Raw genomic sequence first — 13,071 nt, forward strand, 5'->3', positions numbered from 1 at the left:
AGGCAAGCCAGCAGTGGGATGCAGGGTGGTATGCTGCTGGCAAATGATAGAAGGACAATGATAGAAGGGCAATGTTGAATGTCTGTAACTTCCATCACATGAAGAAGAAAGCAACAAGCTATCCTCCTGTTGAAATGTTAAGCGACTCAATTAATGACCTGCATCCTCATCTCAGAGGGAGTTGAAACGGGTGCGTAAAGCCCATGCAGGAATAGGCATTCATGTAACATAGTGGCACACACACTGTCTGCGCACGCACTTGCACAGCGAACGGAATCATTGAGGGAGGCACACGCATTGAGGCTTGGATTTCACGTCTTGCCAAGTGCAATGCGCTTCTAATCTGAAAGACTGCGCCTTGAATCCTATCAGAGAGTTGCTTCATGCTTATTAAGTTAAGGTAAAACAGAGGCGGTTGAATATCTTACCCGAGCTCTCTCACATTTTAACAAGGACATAGCCCACGCGTAAAACCTTGACAGGACACTGGGCAACATTTTGAGTCTGAGAACAATTGAAATAGAAGGGGTTTTATTCTAGATTCTGGTTAACGACGGGTTCTTTTTTGTTTCTTTAGGAACGGAAAATCTGCAACGCATCAAACGCGCACTGCCAAAATGCACGTGGATTATTTTTTTACACTGTAACAAGAAGGAACGTTGTAGCAATTTCACAATTGTGGAAATTCAAAGCAACTATTTGCAAGGGGTCCTACAAGTATGTATGATTTCAACATGTTTGTAGTACTAGATTCCCATGATCTGGACCTCCGTTAGAATTGTAGAGATATGTGCAGTGAAGTAGCCTCGTTTTGTGTGTGAGAACCTTTTTTCCCTTCTTATTGGAGTATTTCAAACACGCATATACCCTGGTATGTTGATGACACTCTTCCTTTACCAATGATGTCAAATCTCGGATTTTAAGAATTTCAGAGAATGGTCAATGATCGATGGACAATCATGAACAGTGTGTCAGAACTCGAAGATGGACAACAGCATAAATCTCAGGTAGGCATTACATGCTGCACAGACTCATTAATTGATCTGCTCTGCTCAAAAACAAAAAAAACAGGTGTAAAGCCTGCAGGCACCATCAAAGTATTTCCTAAAATAGACTGTGGCTCCTAATAATGCAAAACTATTGCACGTAATTACACAGAAAACGAATACACATTTATTTCGTGGGGAACTAAATGTGCCTATTTAGGGAAAGCCTGTACCAATGTTTATTCATTGTTTTGACTTTGAAATTATGCTAATATGATGAGAATTATACATATTTAATTATAATAGTATATAATGTACTGGTAAATCCATAAATTGCTATTGAATCGCTTGAGTTGATGATGATTTCTAATTGACAAATGGCAAGATGTCCGAATGATCCTGTAGAAACAGAAATGAGCTAAATCCTGTCTATCTTTGGGATTTATCCTTAGGTTTTTTTTATTGAAATATTTTTCATTCATTTGTCGGTCCACTTACTTTACAATTTGTGCATCTATAGGGACATTAGCCTTTCAGCTGTCCAGCTGCAATTTTTTTTTTATTAGATTTTTGTATAAATATCCATCGAGGTAAAAAAAAGAAAGGAAAAAAAAGAAGAAACGAAAAGAAAAAGGCATTACTGCAAAGTGGAGGAAACTGATGTTGAAACAGTTTCTTATCTCCCATATTAACTTTATAACACTCACACAAATGAGTGAGGGCACTTCTATGCTAGTTAAACATCTGTGGAGTATTTGGCATTGTGAAATGGCATACATACTAGGCTAAATTTGTCGAAAGGTATTATGTCGCTTGGTGTCTTTTAATGTAGCTTGGTGTCTGAGATTATATATATTTTTTTGGCATGATACTCTCTTCTGGCTGTGTATTAGAGAACAGCATTATGGATCTTGTTACTAATATACTTCTGTAGGAAACCTGTGTTTTTCTGCTTTTTGTTCAGTTGAAAGCCTGTATTTCTGGCCACAGGTGAACCAGGGTATCAGAACCTCATCAGCTGCTTATCACAGGTGGACAACCACCATGCATGTTTTTCTCTCATTATCATAATGAGTATGATGTAGACTTCACACACACACACACACACACACACACACACACACACACACACACACACACACACACACACACACACACACACACACACACACACACACACACACACACAGAGAGAGAGAGAGACAGAAAGAGAGCTGTCTCCATGTAAGCCCAATGAATTTCTTTCATTGCTCCCATTTGGACCAGCTATCATTGACATGTTTGTTACAGTTGCATCATCAACACTGTTTAATGGCTGCTTTGTTAAGTATTTCAACTGACCAAACCCAAATCTTGATTTTGTCCTTCACTCATGCAACACAATACAAATTAATTTACGAATCATCCTTTCATTGAAACCAGTTAGGAATTCATTGGCTGCTTTGACTGGTGTTTCTCAATATAATCTCAATTAAGCCAGAACGAAAGTCTTGCATAATAGGTCTGCTGCCCAATTAAGTTATGGGTCCATTTATGTTAAAGGAGAAGTTTGCCTTTTTTTTCAACCAAATCTCTATTTTTGATGTAAGTGGCATGTTATAGAAAGGACCAGACACTTTTTTTTCGATTTCACTTTTTTATTTTCTACAACCAGCAATTCACTTCCTCATCCTGCAGTACAGGGGCTCTGAAAAAAGAATTGCTCCAAAAAACACACACATTTCCTTTTAGAAACTGAAATGCTCCCAATATAGTGATGCACGTCTTTAGATGTTGTACACATGAAATTGTGCCATTCTGAACTTTAACCGCAACGTTATATATCATCTTGTTCAACTCAAACTGTTTCCCCCTATCCAGCTGTTTCATTCTCTGTGTAGCCTGCTGTTAGAATGGACAGAGCGGTATCGCAACAAAATGGAATATAACGTTGCGGATAAAGTTCGGAATGACACAATTTCATGTGCACAACATCCAAAGACGTGCATCACTATACTGAGAGCTTGCACGTTTCTAAAAGGACATATGTTTTTGGAACATTTGTTCATGTTTATTCATGCTGCAGGATGAGTAGGTGAATTGATGGTTGGGGTAAGTTTATTTTAAAAAAGCATCTGCACCCTTCCTTAGCATGCCATTTACATTGAACATTGGTTATAAAAAAAGCAAAATTTCCCTTTAAGAGAAGCAATTACAGGCCCAGTGCAGTCAGAAACGTGATTGTTCTGTGTTTTATATATATTTCCACACTAAGAGGTTGGAATAATTGTGAAAATTATGATAATTCCCTTTTAGTGTAAGAGCTGTTTGAAAAGACTGCCTGTAATTTCAGACTGTTTTGGTGGGATGGAGTTTTGGCCTTGGTACATCCCGTAAAGTGCAACTAATGGAGTTAGAACTAAAGGCGAAGTTGGAGCAAAAACTATTTTGAGCTTGAAAAACAAATTACTGCTTGAGCTGTGCCCACAGATAAAGATAAAGATCGTATCTGCCAGTTTGTCATTACTGGCATGAGAAAGAAACAGTCTCTGTGTCCTAAGTTGAAACAGAAAAATGAGAGGGAGAAAAGGTTGTTTCTTCTTGTTGGAGCACTCCAGTTCATCAAGATTTTGGTTCAGATGTGTATGAACCTTTTAAGTGGCGATGCTGTTAAGCAGCCAATGAAAATACTGCGAGACACTGGGGCAGCCGATTCCTTCATTTTGGAGGGTGTTTTACCTATGTCTGACACTTTTTATTTTTGTTATTTATTTTATTGAATATCCGAAATATACAATATACTTGCAGTGAAGCCGCTCAACAACTACACCACACCAGTCATCCAACAGACTCCCATTCAGAGGGACACACAGAAGCATCCAGGGTCAATTCCCTGCTCAAGAGCACGTTGACAGATCTCACACCAGGCCAAAAAACGTGAACCCGAACCCTCCAAGATCCCCCCCCCCCCCCCCCCCCCCCATAGTTCCCCAATAGCTGTCCCTCAACCATTCGAGACCCCTCCCACAGTCCCCCCAAGAAGAAAAATAAAAAATACAATTGATTCCATTCCCCACCCCCAAGAACCCCCCAATGCACCAACAACCAAGATAATTAACTAAAGAGACAGAAGAAAACAGCAAACAACAATGCAAAAAAAACAAAGAACAACTAAAATCAGAACAACAATGCCTATGTCTGACACTTCAGCAACTGGCTACAGTGTGTTAGTACAAGGCGTGGAGATGGGTTGCATGGAAGTTCCTTTGAATAATGTGGAGCTCTAGTCTGATCTTATTTCTGGTTCCGTTGTCGTTGGAGTGAGGCCTAGCCTACCAGTGAAGGGGGTCTCATTCATTTTGGGAAACGATTTGACTGGAGGGAAGGTCGTGCCAAATCCTGTCGTTTGTAAGGAACCCAGAGTAGAGGAACCTGATGGGTTATCAGAAAGTACCCTAGAGCAGTGATTCCCCCCATGGGGGTCGTGGTAGGATTTTAACAGGTCACGTGACTTGTGCAAACAAATAAATATATATATATAACATTATTTTGAAAGTCAACCACCGCACAGCTTATTGTTGCTGACTTTACATAATGTTACCTGTAGCATGCGCTGCACCGCTTGTTGTTGCTGACGTTACATAACTTGACCGCTACACATACAGGCCTGCATGCTCTGCATTGCTTATTGTTGCTGACTTTACATAACGTTACCTGTAGCATGCGCTGCACCGCTTGTTGTTGCTGACGTTACATAACTTGACCGCTACACACATGCGTGCATGCGCTGCACATGCTTTCAAACCACTCGCACACTCAAAACAAACTCTGAACCAATTATATTAATTTGGGGACAAGTCGAAAACCATTAAACATGTATGGCAATTTAGCTAGCTAGCTTGCAGTTGCTAGCTCATTTGTCCTGGGATATAAACACTGGGTTGGAATTTTCCTGAAATGCACAAGGTCCTCAACTCCGACAATTAATCCACAGATTAAACGATAAAACAATTTTCGTTTGTCATCTCTCCTCCTTCCTTCAGGCTTCTTCTTCTTATTTTGGACTCAATATGGTGGTTGGCAACCAACTTTGTAGCATTACTACAACCTACCGGAGTGTAGACCTTCATCTTTCAATCACCCACATGGCTATATGCTCCTAAAAACCTATCTGGAGATGGCACATGGGTATATGCTTCTAAAAACCAATGAGGAGATGAGAGAGGCTGGACTTGCAGCGCGTTGAGCGTCACAAATGGAACCAATTTCTATTTTAGTGCCTGGCCACCCGGATGCTCGCTGAGGTGCGCGAGCAGTGTGGGTGCAATGATTGAATAACAATAAATTGTATGTGTACATTTATTTTGCAACTCTTGCGCACGCGACGTGTCAGATCATTCTCGCCCTACACACACACACACACACACACACACACACACACACACACACACACACACACACACACACACACACACACGCACACGCACGCACGCACACACACATGCTGATCGAATAAAAATTTCAACCTGCAACATTGTTTGTTTTAAATGTGACATCCAATCAGATAATACAGATCTTCTTCTGACAGCTAGCTTGATGGACAGCTAACTATGCAGATGTGTTCTGCAGGCATTGCACATGTTGATAGTTAGCTGTCGTTTAACTCATGTAACCAAGCTGTCAGAGTAAAATCTGCGACAATTAAAAAAAAAAAGTGCAGTTCCCTCTTCATCTACTGCTGCTTCCAATGTCAACAACAAGGCAGACAACCCGGTCCTTGTCAAGAAGAGAAAATACTACCACGACTTCATCAAATATGGTTTTACATAAGACAGGCAGGGTGAGTGTGGAATGCAGTGTGTCCTATGCAATGAGCTGTTAGCTAATGAGTGCATGAAACCCTCCAAAATTAAAAGGCATCTGGACACCAAGGATCCAAGCCACAAAGATAAGACAGCTGACTTAAAAAAAGTAAACATCTGAAGGCCTCACAAGATTCATTGAAGAACGTATGCATGGTACAAGAAAATGCACTTTGTGTATCATACCTTGTCGCCCAGTGCATTGCTAAATGCAGAAAATCCCACACCAGCGCAGAAGATCTCATACTCCCTGCTGCAATTGATATGTGCACTGAAATCTTGGGAGAGTCACCTGCCAACAAACTTGACACCATGAGGATAAGAATCCAGGACATGTCAGAGGACATAATGCACCAGACATCAGAGCGCATCAGTACAAATGGCCATTACACACTGCAGCTTGATGAATCCACAGATGTGGCTAGCCATGCAATTTTAATGGTCTATGTCAGACACGTCTGGGATAATAACATCATTTTTTTATTTGTATTTATTTAACTAGGCAAGTCATTTAAGAACAAATTCTTATTTACAATGATGGCCTAGGAACAGCAGGTTAACTGCCTTGTTCAAGGGCAGAATGACAGATTTTTGCCTTGTCAGCTCAGGGATTCAATCCAGCAATCTTTCAGTTACTGGTCTGACGCTCTAACCACTAGGCTACCTGCCACCCTAAAACATCAACATGTTAGTGTTGGAGCAGTTAGTGCTGATTTGCCCACCACCACAGAGACTGTCTTTAACACAATGGATATGTACCTGGGCTCCGTGGGACTGGCGTGGGATGGGTACATTGGTGTGACCACTGATGAGGCAGCTGCCATGACGGGAAAGCACTCTGGAGTAGTAAAGCGGATCCTGGAGCGGGCACCGAGTGAGACTTGGAATCACTGCTTCCTACACAGGGAGGCATTGGCAGCGAAGGACATGGTGCCTGAGCTCCACACCATTTTCCAGGATATGATCAAGTGTGTTAACTATATCAAAAAGAGTTCCACGAAAAGCAGGTGTTTCCAGGCCTTCTGCAGGGATATGGGTAGCGAGCACGAGCAGGTGCTTTATCATGCAGGGGTAAAGTGTTGGATCACTTTCATGAACTTCGAGCGTAGATTGCTGCGTTTCATTCGGAAATCAAGTCACCTCTGGCCGAACATTTGGATTGTGAGGAATAGCTTGCACAGGTTGCCTACCTGGCGGATATTTTTTTATCATCTCAATTCGCTCAATCTGTCAATGCAAGTGAGGGGACACAATTGATTAGAACAAAGGGACAAAGTGGATGCCTTCCAGATGAAACTTACTGTTCGGGCAAATCATGTTTCTAAGAGGATAATTTACATTATTTCCTTCAAGATTCTGAACCTGATCAAAGTGCACCGCAACACACTGAAAAAAAAAACATTAAACAGCGTCTTGTCAAGCTGCAGGGAAAGTTTTGTGACTTCTTCCCGGAGAAGTACAGAAGACAAGACGACTGGATACGGGATCCCTTTCAATTTGAGATGGGAAGCGTCATTTTGCCAAGCAACTGTAATTTGATCGCGGCTTGAGCATGCGTTTCCCGGAAATGACACTGCCGCAGTTCTGGTGCAGCGTAGTATGAGAGTATCCGGTTGGAAGGCCAAGATGGCGTCTTGAACAGACACTTTTTTTTTTTTTTTACCAAACTCCGCACCAAACCATAAAGATTGTGAAAAAAACATGTTTACAGTCATTGCTATTGCTATTTTTATTTGTTCAAGATATAAGAGCTTTCCTGTGACATTAATAATAATTGGATAATTGATTTTGGCATGTCCATGCGAAGTGATGACAAAAAAAAGAGGGGGAGAAGCTAGCTGTTCTATTGCTAATCAACAAGAGAGGAACGTGCGTGTAGACAACTGCCATAACTACACTTGGCCTATGGATAATCTCATGCTTTCGAATGCTGTTGAAGATGACGAGTTCCCCTCTTTACCAGTTACTCCGTGCAAACCTCCACCCTCCAAAAAACCCAACATGGACTCTGACATTGTGGCTACCCTCTCCTTACTCATCAACTCCAGGTCTGATGCCATTTAGAAAATGGTAGACGCGAACACCATGGTAATTGAAGGCTTGAAAAAGACTTGAGTTTGCATGTGGTGAAATCACGGATGTGAAAATGAGAGTGGCTAAAGTTGAAAAAGGTGTGGAAAAGGTGGAACAGAATAAAAATGATTTCCATAGACGTCTCACTGATCTAGAGAAATACACAAGAAGATTGAATCTGAGATTACGACGTGCCAGAGGTGGAGAATGAGGATGTGCGACGAGAGGCTATCCGCATCTGCCAAGAAGTTATGCCTGCAGAGAAGAACAAAGTTGGTGACACCATCGACGTTGTGCATCGCCTCGGCAAGAAGCAACAGCAAAATGATTCAAGACCAAAGGGTATCGTCATCCTCTTCACTGCCAGATTCTACAGGGATGCTGTCTGGAAAGCTGCTAGGAAGAATGCGTTCCTTCAGACCCATGGTCTGCGTTTTGCCAAGCAACTCAGCCCGGAGGACATAGAAGAAGGAACAAGTTGTGGCCAATGATCAAGAAAGCACGAAATGAGGGAAAGCCTGCTTGCTTCATCAACTGTTTGGAAATCTATATTCCTCTCTAGATTCCTACCAGAAGGAACCGATTGATGGTTTCAGCCATGGTATTCTCAATTTCCTTGTATTGATTAACATTACCTAACAAGCCCCAGGTGACTATTTTTCGGAATACTCAGGTACCTCAATAATTTATTAGCTTGTTATTGAATGACTACACCAGAAGAAGGCCTACATTGTTGTTGAAACACAGTCTGGCTTTTCAATTTTCAATTTAAGTTGACTTAAATTGAATGGTGCAGATCTCTTCCATATCGCTTACATTCACTGCTCCAACGTTTGTTGTTTTGCATTTGTCTATAATTCCTCTTAATGCTAGGGGGTTACGAAACAATGTGAAGTGCAAGGCCTTATTTTTATTTGCTAAACAATTTCAAACAGATTTTTCAAGAGTCTCACTCAATTTCTGCTGATGCCAATTTAACCTTGGTAGAGCATCCTACTGGAAGCTAAATAGCTCGTTATTAAATAATAATATAGTTAAGTTTAATATTAAAGATCTGCTCTCACACTTTTGGGAAAGGGCTTGTGAAGAAAAATCTTTTTGCAAGAACTGGGAGCTCTTTAAATTTGACGTGTCCAAATACCTTAGAAAATAGGGTAGTAATCTTGCTAAAACCAGAAGAGCTGAGGAGGAATTAAGATGAGGTCCCCAGCTGGCCTCTCTGGGGAGGAGAAGATGGAACTGATTGAGTTACAAAATAATCTGGATAATATACTGTTACTAGATTAAAAACAGAAGGAGCCTTTATTAGATCTAGGAAAATATTGTACTCTACAAATAACACTATCCATAAGTTAAACATTGATGGTTTTATTACAGATGACCAAACATGAATCGCTAAATACTGTAGCAATTTTTACAGGAAATTATATAGCTGAACCCATTAAATTTGAAGAGATTAAAGAACAATTAATCCCCAAGGGTTGATGGAATTACGTCAGAATTTTACAAATAAATTTGTATTCTTAATAATGACTATAAGATACTTAATACTTGCAAAAATAATTAAAGAAGTCCTGGATGCAATCATTGTTGAAACACAGTCTGGCTTTATGAGGAACAGACATATTTCTAACAATATCAGAGTAGTACTAGACATACTTGACTACTCAGACCTAATAACCGAGGATAGCTTCATATTATTTTTTAGATTTTTATAAAGCATTTGACACAGTAGAGCATCAGTTCCTCTTCCACTCCCTTGAAAAATTAGTTTTTTTTCTGTAAGGCTATTAAGACTCTCTATACAAATGGTAACAGCTCTATCAAACTGAAACATGGCACCTCACCTACAGTAGATTTGAGTTTAAGAGAGGAATTAGGCAAGGTTATCCTATCTCTCCGTATCTGTTTTTATTAATCACCCAACTTCGTACAATAATAGTCCTGTACAAGGTATTTCCATAGCTGGTAAAGAAATTATTATAAGCCAGCTGGCTAACGATACTACACTTTTTCTGAAAGACGCTAACCAAATTCCCATATCGATCAATAATAATACAATCCTTTTCCAAAGAATCTGGTCTATATCTTAACATTAATAAATGGGAAATCATGGCTGTTAAATATTGTGTGACACCTTCATGTTATGGTATTTCAGTGAAAGAAAAACTTACATATTAGGCATAACCATTACTAAGGATCAGAAGTCGAGGCTTACTGCATTTTAACCCTCTTATTAAACACATCTAAATCAATGGCTACAGAGTGACTTACCTTTTAATAGGAAGATTCATAATAATTAAGGCTGAAGGTATCTCTAGGCTAACATATAGCACTTTATATCGTGACGGTAAAATAAGGAAGGAGATAGACCAGATGCTTTTCAACTTTCTGTGGAGAAACTATACCCATTACATTAGGAAAACTGTTGTAATGAACACTTATGAGTATGGTGGGCTGAATTTTCTAGACTTACTACCTTATATAATACTTTTAAGATCAATTGGATAAAACAATTCCTAAATTTTACCTTTGGTGGCCTTAACTTCATGTTGGTTTGCAATTATAATATTGACAAAGTTCCAGTGAAACTCTATTTTTCATCGGCAGGTTTTCTTGTCATGGTCATTAATTTATAAGCATAATTTTCTCCACACAGATATTGTATATGGTATAATCGGGATATATTTTGTAAAACAAATACCCCTTTGTTTTTAGAATGTTGGTTCTGAAAATAATATCCTATTGGTCAGCCAACCTGTAAATGCAGAGTTTTTTTACTTAGTTATAAGGAATTCTTAGCACTTTACAAGATCCCTTTAACACCTAAATATTTTGCAATTGTTTTAGATGCCATTCCCTCGGGTGTTGTTTTATTATTCAGGAATGTCTCAATACCAGACCCTTGGAACCTACCTTCCATTAACCCTGTTGACTCATCAGTAGGAAAGATTTGTTTCTCTTTTGGTCCATTAAACAACAGAGCGATACGAACCTTGTTTCAGCAGGATGTTGTATCTATACCTTATGTCATTCCTTATTGGAATGGTTTTATAGATAATATCTGTTGGAAAAAAGTATGGATGTTGCCACACACATACCTTCTTGTGAACAAAATAAAGGATGTTTCTAAAGTATTCATAAATATTATCCTGCCAACCACTATATGAAGAAGTTTAAGAAAAACATAAACTCTAATTGTACCGTTTGTATTGACCATCCAGAAACGGTGTTGCATCTTTTTGGCATTGTATTCATGTAAGGAAACTGTGGCAAGACATAATTGAACACATTTATGAACATTTTACAATATTGTGGAGATATATACTGCTTGGATTCTTTAACTATGATAGAAAAAAGCTGAAGTATTTTTATGTAATTCATTTCATTAATCTTTTGGCCAAATTTCAGGATATGAATACTGACTATGTCCACTTCACCATCAGACCATTTTATTGGTAAACTAGACAGTATTGTAAAAGTTGTATCCAGAGGTAGAAAAATGATCTAGATCCTTTGAGGCTATGGAGGGATTCTTAGGGGGATCCTTAAATTGAGGCTATAGAGGCTATGGAGGGATCCTTAGGAGGGGTCCTTAAATTGTGGATTTAAAGGAAAACATGAGCATACATCAGCATACAATGACACCTTTGTTTTTATGCCCTGGATTTCTATCCCCTTGATATTATTGTTGGATCTTATTTTAACTTCTTATGACTGCAGGGGCACTATTGAGTAGCTTGGATGAAATGTGCCCAGAATAAAAGGCCTGCTCCTCAGTCTCAGTTGCTAATATATGCATATTATTAGTAGTATTGGATGGGAAACACTCTGAATTTTCTAAAACTGTTTGAATGATGTCTGTGAGTATAACATAACTCATATGGCAGGCAAAAACATGAGAAGAAATCCAAACAGGAAGTGAGAAATCTGAGGTTGGTATAATTTCAACCCATTCCCTATTGAAATCCCCTTGGGATATGTATGAAGATTCACTTCCTAGGGCTTCCACTAGATGTCAACCGCCTATAGAAATTTAAATGAGGCTTCTACTGTGTTGTGGGACTGAATAAGAGGGGAATTAATCAGACTACTGGCAGAGAGCCAGTTCCAGGTATCGCGCATAGCACATGATATCTTCATGTGTTCCGTTCCTCCTCAAGACACAAAGGATTTATGATAAAAACATCCTAATGATTGATTCTGTACTTAGTTTGAAATGTTTCTTCGACCTGTAATATAACCTTTTGAAGTTTTTGTCCGACGATTTGGTCGTCCAGCACCAGCGTTTGGATAGGTGTACCAAACTCGCTAACAAAAGTAGCTAATTGGACATAAATAACGGACATTATCGAACAAATCAAGCATTTATTGTGGACCTGGGATTCCTGGGAATGCATTCTGATGAAGATCATCAAAGGTAAGGGAATATTTATCATGTAATTTGTGGTTTATATTGACTCCAAAATGGCGGATAATGTTATTATATTTCTGAGTGCCGTCTCAGATTATTGCATGGCTTGCTTTTTCCGTAAAGTTTTTTTAAATCTGACACAGCGGTTGCATTAAGTAGAGGTATATCTATAATTCCATGTGTATAACTTGTATTATCATCTACATTTATGATGAGTATTTCTGTTGAATCGATGTGGCTATGCAAAATCACTGGATGTTTTTGGAACTAGTGAACGTAATGCGCCAATATAAACTCAGATATTTTGATATAAATATGAACTTTATCAAACAAAACATACATGTATTGTGTAACATGAAGTCCTATGAGTGTCATCTGATGACGATCATCAAAGGTTAGTGATTTATTTTATCTCTATTTGTGCTTTTTGTGACTCCTATCTTTGGCTGGGAAAATGGCTGTGTTCATTCTGTGGCTTGGTGGTGACCTAACATAATTGTTTGTGGTGCTTTCGCTGAAAAACATATTTGAAATCGGACACTGTGGTGGGATTAATAAGAAGATTACCTTTAAAACGATATAAGATACATGTATGTCTGAGGAATTTTAATTATGAGATTTCTGTTGTTTTGAATTTGGCGCCCTGCACTTTCACTGGCTGTTGTCATATCATCCCGTTAACGGGATTGCAGCCCATTAATAGCTAACATTTCGATGGCCATAATGAATAAATATGCTGATAATGGACAACCTTGTT

General features: G+C 39.2%; 1 protein-coding gene across 1 annotated transcript in view; it reads left to right on the forward strand.

Annotated features, from left to right (window-relative positions):
- The first annotated feature begins 217 nt into the window (after positions 1 to 217).
- LOC110535735 (fibrinogen C domain-containing protein 1) overlaps positions 218 to 13,071 on the forward strand; it is a 163,220-nt gene continuing 150,366 nt past the window's right edge. Inside the window, exon 1 of the mRNA XM_090190221.1 lies at positions 218 to 1,007. Within this exon, the coding sequence (XP_090046347.1) occupies positions 936 to 1,007 (72 nt within the window). The 5' untranslated portion in view covers positions 218 to 935. The remainder of the gene's footprint in view (positions 1,008 to 13,071) is intronic.

Source organism: Oncorhynchus mykiss, chromosome 11 (assembly GCF_057628025.1).
Source record: "Oncorhynchus mykiss isolate SJ-2025 chromosome 11, ASM5762802v1, whole genome shotgun sequence".
NCBI lineage: Eukaryota > Metazoa > Chordata > Actinopteri > Salmoniformes > Salmonidae > Oncorhynchus > Oncorhynchus mykiss.